The 10530-nt window shown below is 46.2% G+C and overlaps 1 protein-coding gene across 4 annotated transcripts in view; it reads right to left on the reverse strand.

Annotated features, from left to right (window-relative positions):
- Nucleotides 1–9470, reverse strand: part of MGLL (monoglyceride lipase) — an 84994-nt gene extending 75524 nt beyond the window's left edge. The window contains exons 1-2 of one of the 4 annotated variants that reach the window (XM_077821161.1): nt 9244–9470; nt 7694–7832 (exon numbers count right to left, since the gene is read on the reverse strand). In XM_077821161.1, the coding sequence (XP_077677287.1) occupies nt 7694–7818 (125 nt within the window). In that variant the 5' untranslated portion in view covers nt 7819–7832; nt 9244–9470. Of the gene's footprint in view, nt 1–7693; nt 7833–7941; nt 7985–8386; nt 8608–8646; nt 9152–9243 lie in introns of those variants that run through there. The other 3 variants (XM_077821162.1, XM_077821160.1, XM_077821163.1) reach the window with 3 other exon arrangements.
- Between the last annotated feature and the right edge of the window lie 1060 nt (nt 9471–10530).

Below are 10530 nucleotides of genomic sequence, written 5' to 3' on the forward strand. Positions count from 1 at the left end.
CTCGGGTGGGTTTGCCTTCCTTGTGCATTGTAGCGTCCGTGCTCCGAGAAAAGAAACTGGCATTACTAGAACTTTGCCTGGCTGACGAGGCACCTGGAACTGGTACGGCTGTAGAGGTTCCAATGTATGATTCTCATGATTCTTCCTTCGAGAAGTCTGGGTTGAAGAGCGCGGGATCATGACCAACGTCTCTTTCAACATTTTAAAGGTTGCATCACAATTTTCTAACAACTGCACTTTCTGTGGTTTCTTGTCTCTTGTCACGGATGTATGTGGGGCTGCAACGGTGGCAAAATTAGGGACAAAGCATCTGGAGTATCCAGCCAACCCTGAAAATTGTCTAACTTGCTTTTTAGGTGTGGGTATCGAGTAGTTGGTCAAAGCCTGCACCCTGTCCACAAGTGTGTGTGCCTCCCACCGTACAGCCCAGGTACCTGGTTATTTTATTTCCAGATTTGCTCTTAACCGGATTAGTGATCAGGCAATCTACTGCAGTGCTGGAGTAACATGGTGGAGGTCTGGGCTATATATGACTACATCGTCCAAATAAGCTGCAGCTTACCTCCAGGGCTGTCCCTAGCTATTTTGGTGCCCTACACAGCCCCCCGGGGGGGGGCTGTGTGGGGCCCCAGGCCTCCAAGAGTGGGAGCAGGGGGGCCTGGCCCCAGGCCTCCGGGAGGGGGAGGGAGGGAGGGAGCTGGCCACTTCCTGCGGGAAGTGCAGTGACTTGGCCCCAGCCTGCTCTGCTCCCCTGGCTCCCAGCCACCAGCGAGTGCTGGGGGGCGGTTCCCCTCTCCCCCGAAGCCTGGGAGCCAGGGGAATGGAGCAGCCTGGCCCGCGGAGCAGCCTGGGCCGGGTCACTCAACTTCCCACAGGAAGTGGTCAGCCCCGTACCCCACGGAGGCCTGGGGCCCTACACAGCCCCCCCAGCTCCCGCCCACGGAGGCCTGGGGCTCCAGGCTGCTCTGCTCCCCTGGCTCCCAGGCTTGGGGGGACCCGCCCCCCAGCACTCACCGGCGGCGCGGCTGGGAGCCAGGGGAGCGGAGCAGGCTGGGGCCAGGTCGCTCTACTTATCGGTGAGTGCAGGCCTGACCACTTCTGGAGTCCTCAGAGGAGTGGGGGCAGGGCTGGGCCAGAGCAGGGGCGGGAAGAGGCGGGGCTGGTGAAGAACAGGGGCCGGGGCTGGGGCCTGGGGAAGAGCCGGAGCAGGGGCTGGAGCAGCACGCAGCTGCGCCCTACGCAGCTGTGTGCTTTGAGTATGGATAAGGATGGCCCTGCTTATCACCCATGTGGAAGGAGCATCTGATCCATTAACCTCCGAAAGGTCGCCTCCACCCCATACAGCTCAAACAGCATCATTAGAAAATTGTACAGTACAAAGGGCATGGCGAACACAGTGCGAATTTGGAAATAACCAGTACATGATTGAAAAGGCTGGAGAGGCCGGGCTATCACCACACAAGAAGCTTTCCCTGCACCTTCCTCATCAGTGTGGGGGTCCATCAGGGTGGATTTGATTTAAATCATGATTTAAATCACTAGTCAGGAAGACTCGATTTAATCATGGTTTTCTACATAAAAGTACATTCTTGTTGGTTGTTATAACCTTAATACATATTCTTCACAACTCTGAGATAGATGTAGGTTTCATTTTTAGAAGGTATATACTATACATTTTTAAAGTGATTTATTTTGAAAACTTAGTTTTACAGCTATATCAGAAAATCAATTATTGTTTGGTTATTTCATTGACCAAAGGTAATTGAAGCAGATATTTATGAAGTCATTGGGAGGTGAACTATCTCCAATTCAACAGGTTAATCATTAATATTTGGAGGATTTTCTTGCCATGCTGTATTAGGAGGAGAACATCACCAGACAGACATGTAAATGGTTTTATTTAACTAAAACAACAACGTTCTGTATTCTGGATTTTTTTCTTCAACAGCAAACACAGAATATTTTAACAAAACAAGCATATGAATTTTTGAATTTAAACATTCAAGTTTTTTAAAATCAGGTTTCTTTTTGTTAAAATTGTTCTTTTAAAAAAAATATTTCATTTAACTATTTTAGTTAAAAACAAACCTTTTTTAAAAAAACCACAACCAATTTTGCTGTTAACAAGCATGTTATCTCTGGAGACACAAATCCACAGTTTGAGAACTGCAAAACTAAGCATCTCTGATGGTATCTTCTAGACTGAGCACTGAGTCCCATTGGGTAGATAGAAAGATTAACCTAAATCTATACAGAAGTCCCTAGAACCCCATAAAATTGGGTGCCTAATCCATGAACTATTGGAACTCATTTACAAAACTTTTCTTAAATTTACATGAATACATTGTCTCATACTATAGAATTAGAATTTATAATCCCTATTCCATGTTGAGGTATCTTTGAGCTATAATGTATCTCAATTAAAACTATCTTTAGATAGATTTTTTCCTCAAAAAGCATTTTATCAAAAAAATCCAACTTAAATAAAAAAAATCTGATTAAAAAAATAATTGACTTTTATGCACCCTCGGGGTCTATACACCCTGTCACATTCTTCCTTTTATTTTTTTCCCCCCCTCTGGTTAGTTGCTGATTTATTCATTTTGTAAGTGCCTGAAAGTTTCATTAAACCATATTACTTGGCCTTGCTGTGAGCTGTGTTGTTTCTCTGGACATGCTATAGAAATTCTGGTAATGAACTGCCAAAATCAGCAAGCAATATGTAATGATTTAAGGCTCCATTCAAAATAAAACCTGCTTGGATTTCTACACCACAGGGGCAAGGCCCAAGAGGGAGAGGGATTTATTTTTAACATTCGGTTGGTCCTTTGGTGCTGTTAAACTGGAAAGAATTAAAGGGATTTTACAAAGGATAAAGGCTCTAGAAACATTAAATGCAAAAATAGTTTTGTTGTATTTCTAAAATGTTATTTTTAATAGTAATTTAACTCTTTTCAGCTGTAGATTGGAAGGCACTTCACAAAGGTGGATAAGCTTCATGCGGGCCATATAAGCAACTAGATAGCTAGACAGATTATTATTTCCATTCTACTGATGTGGAAGCTGAGGCCAGGTCTACACTAAAAAGTTAAGTGGACCCAGCTACATCACTGCGGGGTGTGAAAAATGCACACTCCTGAGTTAGATAGTTAAGCTGACCTAACCCCGGGTGCAGGCAGCACTAAGTCGACAGAAGAATTCTTCCATCCACCTAGCTTCTGCCTCTCAGGCAGCTGGATTACCTACAGTGACGGAGGAACCTCTCCCATGTAATGAGAGTTTATGTTGAAACACGACAGCGGTGCAGCTACAGCCGTTTAAATGTAGACATAGCCTGAGGCATTGAGAAGTACAAGATCCACATTTTCAAAAGTGTCCTCTGCCATTGGGTGTCTCAGGCTTGGGGTGCCTGACCTGACAAGCGCGGGAGTTGATTTTTTTAGACGTGCTGAGCACACTTACCTCCATCTGAAGTCGATGGGCACTACAGGCACCCTGAAAGCCCAACTTGTCTCAAGTTTGTCCACGCAAACAGGATGGCGTCCAAAACCTGTGGCTCAGTGGTGGGCAACCTGCAGCCCACGGGCCGCATGTGGCCCATCCGGGTAATCTGGTTGTGGGCCGCGAGACATTTTGCTGACGTTGACTGTCCGCAGGCACAGCCCCCGGCAGCTCCCGGTGGCTGCGGTTGCCCACCTCTGCTGTGGATGCTTTTCAAAGTGTCAGCTTATAGGACTAGCTCAAGCCCACACATCCGTGAATGCTGGGCACAGAACATGGGTTTCTTAACTCCTTGCCTTCATTTCTATTCAAACAGCCAGTCGGGGACTTAATGCTATGGTTTTTTTTACTGTAAGCACTACTTTTTAACTAAGGCTTTGTCTACACTAGTGGTGTAAGTCAATCTGAGTTACGCTGCTTAAGCTACGTAAATTACGGTGTCTGTGCTGCGCTATGTCTACGGGAGACGCTCTCCCATTGACACAGCTTCTGTCTCTCATTGAGATGGATTAATTAAGTCTACGGGAGAGTGCTCTCCCCTTGACTTACTGTGTCTGCACCAGACCTGCTAAATCGACGCCCGCTGCAACAATCGCAGCAGCGCCGATTTAGCCCATAGCGTAGACAAGGCCTAAGATAGGATTCCCTTAGTTGCACGATGTCCTGCATGTAGGCAGAAGTGAATCTGTCCTGGTATTAATGACTAGCTGATACTCCAAACACTGCTGAACTGTCCTGAACGTGCTCTGCCACAGTGCAGTTATAGCTTTCAATGCGTTGGTTAGCACCTGATGCAAAAGAGTTAACCATTGTCATGCTATACAAGATATGCCTATTGCATCACTATGATGAATGATTTCAGAGTAGCAGCCGTGTTAGTCTGTATTCGCAAAAAAGAAAAGGAGGACTTGTGGCACCTTAGAGACTAACCTATTTATTTGAGCATAAGCTTTCGTTGGAATGCATCCGATGAAATGAGCTGAGGCTCACGAAAGCTTATGCTCAAATAAATTGGTTAGTCTCTAAGGTGCCACAAGTACTCCTTTTCTTTTTATGATGAATGAGTCAGTCATTGGATTCCACACTAGCATGTCCCTACCCTTTCCCCCGTATTTCCTTAGGTGTTAATTTGGCCTCTGAATTACACTTTCAATGCAAAAGCTTCATTTACAATAAAACAGGTTCAACAAGTTGAACAACTTACAGGTGTTACCCAAATGCACCTGCCTTGCTGTCTGCAAAGAAGGCTGAGTAGAACAAAACACCCACTCCAAGGCTCCCACATTGGGAATAACATCCCACCCTAAAGGAGTGAGAGGAAAAGACCACCACCTTCCTTCCCTAGCCCTATTTTTATCTAATCTATCTATCCCATACCCATCACTGTGGCACCAGAGTGCCTTTGCTTCATATGAGGTAACTCCCTAAATCTTTCTTCTCAACAACAGCCAGAAATCCTGGCTGAGGATCTCTCAGTGGGGATGGGGGTTCACTCTCTATATCCTTGGCCTTTGTGGTTCCCTACATTCATTTGTACCAAAGATTCCCTGTGCACGAGTATGGGCCAAGGGGATCTGTGGATGCTCAGCGCCATACAGGACCAGGCCTTATATATTTCTATCCACAAAGCAAGAGATCCTATAAACGCCCCATTTTCCTGACAAATCATTTGACACAAAGCTGCAGCCCTTTAGTCCACTGCAGCTGTTACCCACCTTAACATGCCTATTTCCTAGGAGTAAAAGATGGGCACTTTGGAAGGAGTAGTAGCTGTCACCTGGCCCTGTTCTCAGGGGTATTTAGCCATATTTAGAGCATGGCCCCAGGCCAGTGGATTTAATTTTATTTTACCTTTGGCAAATTTCCTGTTTCTTTCCCCTGGGAAGGGGCCAAGGGTAATACATTCTCTACCAGTGGAACGCAAGTCAACGCTAACCTTTGGACACCTGCAGCTATCTAAAGCCCTTAGCTGGGATTTGATCAATGAAAGGTCCTGTTTGAGCATTACAGCAGCACATGTTAATATTAAGGTTCCCAAAGCAAGTCAGCAGTTGAATAACACTGCATTTATTGTAGCTAAAATAATAATTGCAATAGTTGCCCTCATCAATATTTGAAACAGAATGCATTCATAACGGGCCTGTAAACCTTCCCTGTGGTCTCCTGATCTCATTTTCATTGAATGTTTAAAGTTGGATGAAAGTGACTGAGCTTCAGCATATAAAAGAGAAAAACTCTTGGATACTTTTGAAGAGAGAGATAAATGTATTTTCTGTTGTTCTTTCGATCTAAACATTTCAAGAGCATTCATGACTGTAGGATCTAGGTACTAAATTGTTATTCAGTTACTTACACTCTCTCATACACACAAAGCAAAGCTAAAAATAAACATCCCCCCCCCACACACGTAAGAACCACTTGTAAATGAGCAGCACTGATCCTGTTTACTTTGTTGTCACAAAACTAGGGCAACCTCACTCTCAATTAACTGCTTGGTGTGCAGAGCCCTGAAAAGATGAGCTAGTGCAAGGAATTAAACACCAAGTTTTAACTTCTACTTCATCATCCTTTCATTTCTTGATCAAAGACTCATCTGCTCCCCACTAATTTTCTAAGAAATTAAACATGAAAAGAGAATGCAGTTCCACAACTGAGTGAAGAACACTGTGGGCAGTTAATGATTAATTAGCATTATAATACGTGACAGGCTGGTTTCACAGAAGAAGCTTGTTTTGCTACTGAATTTGTTCTGTAGAGGAAATCTTGAGGCTGGTGCCAAAACTATATACAAACCAATGCCAAAAAGTTTCCTTCTGGTTTTTGGAAGACACACTGGGGTTAGAAATAACTGCTTGAGTTGCTGCTTGGACCAGGTAATTATAAGCTAAGACAGTTGTGCTATAGCCTGATCCTAAAACTGTTGACATGAATGGGACTGACTTTAATGGGCTTTGGATCAGGCCCCAAAAGTTCACCTGTCCGGTGATAGGATAACAGTGGATGTTGCTTCAAGGACAGCAAACTGGGTTTTCCCACATGTGCACTTCAGGAGTACTTGTGTCATCCACATAACTCCTGTCTGGCTTGGTAATGGTTATGGGAGCTGAAGCAGAAGGCTAGGTAACCTCAGCCACATTTCTACTACTCAGCAAGACCCACTGATTGATCCTGAAACAGAAACGTGACAAAGGATTTGGACAGCTGGGGCAGAAGTTTAACTTCCCACTATTCCTTGGGCAGACATTTCCCACAAATCTTTATCCCTGCAATGTAAAAATAAACAGAGCTTATCCCGTTTGACTGCAGAAAAGACAAACAATAGGAGAACAGATGCATTTTCATATGTAGCTATGTGTATAGCTAGTGCTAGCATTCATACACATGAAGCCAGCATCTTGTAACTGTGACTGGCAGGTAGAAGTGAGACCATAAATAAGTAGAGAAATACACAGGCAATTTTCTACCACACTACCAAATTCATGCTTTTTAAAAGCACATAACCTAACTCAGAAGCCATTACAGTAAAGGACTATGAATAAATAAGAGATTACTTAAATTTCTTTATCTGATTATTTGTCCACGTTCCATCACTGAGTTCAGCTTTGAAACCACAGCCAATTTAAAGTGGAAGATCCATCCAAGTAATTTTCCAACTCTAAATTTAGTAAGAAGTAAATTACATATAGTGTGTAAAAACCTGTCATTGCACTGGGATTTATAGCACCACTGTTACAGCTGAATGAGACCTCTAATGTTTGATTTATTAACACTAAAAATAATGACAAAGGCTGGGCAACGAAAGCCTGTGTATGTCACACATCTCTGAAAGTTGGGGATATCTGTTTAAAAATATCTCTATTGCTGTAATGCATCATATGGATGATATTTCCAAGGCGACTGAAATGTCACCCTGTTCAACTGAGCATGAAATGAAAGTAAATACAAATCTCCCAAAACATTACTCAAGTAAGTAGTCCTCATTTATGCAAGTAGTAAAGCCTGCTCGGGAGACTGAGCAGTTATAGGATCTAATCTTTACATTGGAAGCGCTCTGGGGCAGGGATATGCCTTTTTATTGGTTCTGTAAAGCACCACGAACACCTATGATGCTGTATAATCTATAAATAATAATAAAGTTACATTAATGGAGGCTTATTTATTGAGAACAAATGCATCATTTGAAAGTGCTCACCTTGGAGTTGTGGCTGGTTTCCAATATCTGCAGAAAAGATATTGTCCATCTGTATTGACCATATGAGGAAGGTCCTGATAAGGGATATTCTGAGGACTCCGTCTTGGGGAATTTTCCTCGGGCATTCTAGAAGACTGACCTATAAGGTGTTGGAAGAAACAGGACATACTTTAAAGAGGAGCAGAAGAGATATTGGCAGAAGGGTTTACTAAGTACACACATTCAAGAAAGTCAATAAGGCAGCTGACGCTGATGGAAATGTTTCTCCCACCCCACCAAAGATCCACAAAACGGTCCTCAATCTCATCCGCTTCTTGCAACTCCTCTGAGACTGAAGACCCACTTTTCTTTTTTTTTTTTTTTAGAGCAAATGATCACATTAGGAGAGAGAGGGGAGATAACAACCCAACCACACTGCTTCCTTACTGCTTTTTTCCCCTTCTCCCATCTGTGTTTATTTTACATCGCTTTGGGAAACGGCTTTTAAAAAGCATATTGAGCTGCAATCAAGTGCAAATTGTAAAGCACCGCTATGGATACAAGAAGACAGCTGCATAAAAGATTCATCTCTGTTAACATCTCCAAAGAACGGCGAAGGGTGCGCAGTAATGAGGTGCCTGGTGGCACTGTGTGGTTATTATGCTCTTTTCTGACATCTGAAAAGGAAAACATATAGGAGGATTCGCAGCAAACCTGTTTTCATCCTGTGCAAGGGTTTGCATCCCAGAGAGACGCCGGCATTGCAAGTCAAATACAAGCATATAGAGCCTTTTGCATAACGCCGCTAAGATACATTAACACCCAGCCAAACATTCAGCGCCCCCAGCCCCAGATCAATTCCTTTCTGTTGCAAAAAAAGGGCAACACAGATCTCTTCCCCTTGCAAGCTTCTGTGCTGGCTGCGATCCGCTCCCCCAAGCTCCTTGTTCCAATCTCTCTTTAGGGAAACTCGCCTGTAATTCATCACTTCTTGTTCATTTCATCACTTTTCTTAAACAAATCGCATGTGTGGGCTGAGGTGGTGGTGGGAGGGGAGGTGGTGGGGAAGGGAAGGCTGCAGTCCACTTTCCAGAAGCTGCTGCACACACATCAAAGGCACCTTGAGCACAGGCAGCTGTGTGGCACTGGGAGACTTGTGGAGAAAGTTACTGTTGCTGCAGGTTGCTTGCAAACTTTACTTCCTTCCTGTCACTTGCTGTGAAGGGGCATGGGGCGGAGGGGGGGGGGGGCAGGGAGAGAAAGTGGGGCTCTCCCTTCGGCTCCCCGCTGCGAAGTCATCTCGAGTGAAAACAACACAACTTCCCCAGCTGCTTCTCTCTAGTAGCGAGACCGGGCAGAGGCAGAACCCAAGAGACCTGTCATCTGCCCCAACGCCAACCAGAGCCAAGGCAAAAAAATAAAATAATAAAAAAAAAATCCCCCTGGGTTTCAAATGCAACAGACACTCCCGGCTTCCAAGGCGGCCAGGATTCGTGGCACGCTCCCCCCCCGGCCCCAGCCCCGGGCTGCCGGCACGTGAATGGCGAGGGAGCGGCGTGGAGGGACCTTACCCGGGGCGGAGCGGCGCGGCGTGCTCGCAGCTGCCCGTGCACTCCGTGGCCCCGGGAGCGGCGGGCGGGCGGGCTCCGCGCCGGCGCCCCGCTGCCTTCGCACATCCGCGGCGGTTCCGCCGGCGAGTTAATCCGAGAGCGAGAGAGGAGCCGAGCAAAGCCCTGCGGGCAGCGGCCCAGGAGGGCAGGCGCGCGGGGGCCAGCTCCAGCGGGAGGAGGGTGGAGCCGCCGCAGCGGCAGGAGCCGGCGGGGCACGGCGAGGCTCCTGGCTCGGGGCAGGTCGCTCTGCCCGCTGCACGTGTGGCCAGGCCGGGACCCGCAGCAGCCCGGCCCCAGGGTCCAAACGGGGACCCCGACCCAGGTACTCAGCTCAGGATCTCCCCGAGGGCGCAAGCAGGGCTCTGAGTCCTGTCGTTGGTCCAGACGGCAGGGCAGCCGGTGTCTCCTCCAGCGAGGCGTTCAGTCAATAATAAATCAATAATAACGAGCCTCATTTCTAGGCAAGCCCGGGGAAACCCCATGGAAGAGGCGATCCCCACACACGGTGGATTGCTCGCCTCCCTGGTCTCAGGTGGCACAAATGGCCAAGCATCACGCCACGGTCTCCCTCTTCAGAATAAGAGCATCCTAGCAGCAACTGGCCCAGGAGCAAATCCCGTGGGAAGCTTTTCAGACCAGTTAGCCAGGTCCTCCATTACTGCTAGCCGAGAATCGGGCTCCGTAGCTAGAAATGGGGGCTCTAATACCAGAGCTATGGGTTTGGCTTGGACAGGCAGACAGACGTTAGGTGCACTGGAAACTTGAAAGAGCTACAATCTGGAGAGAAATGAGAGAATGAATCTAATGCCCTTTTACATTTCCCCAGCTTTGATCCCATCCCCGTGGTTCTGGTTCTAGTCTGGTCCCAAACTAGAAGCAGCCCAGTTTGTTGTGCTGGTTCAGATGTGCAGCTGCTCTTGTGAGATTTCTACCATTTGGGGCCGAACGCTCCCAACACTTTCGGAGCCACTCAGTCCAAACCCAAAAGCCTGAATATTGCCCAGAGTCCAGATCAGTATCCCAACACCACCTGGTTGGCTCATCTGTAATTATAACCTGCTTTATGGTACATACCAAATGCTTAGGGAAACTGTCAAAACTAATTTCTCTTGAGTGAAAATCATCTCCTGGGTTTAAAGGCAAATGTCCAGGTATTGAATTTAAGAGCTTGATCCTTCAGTTCTAATGCTAGCAAAACTCCCTACTTAGCATTTATCAAGTACTTTGTGTATTGCCTACCTCAAGAGT

This window comes from Eretmochelys imbricata, chromosome 7 (assembly GCF_965152235.1).
Source record: "Eretmochelys imbricata isolate rEreImb1 chromosome 7, rEreImb1.hap1, whole genome shotgun sequence".
In the NCBI taxonomy this organism is placed as follows: domain Eukaryota; kingdom Metazoa; phylum Chordata; order Testudines; family Cheloniidae; genus Eretmochelys; species Eretmochelys imbricata.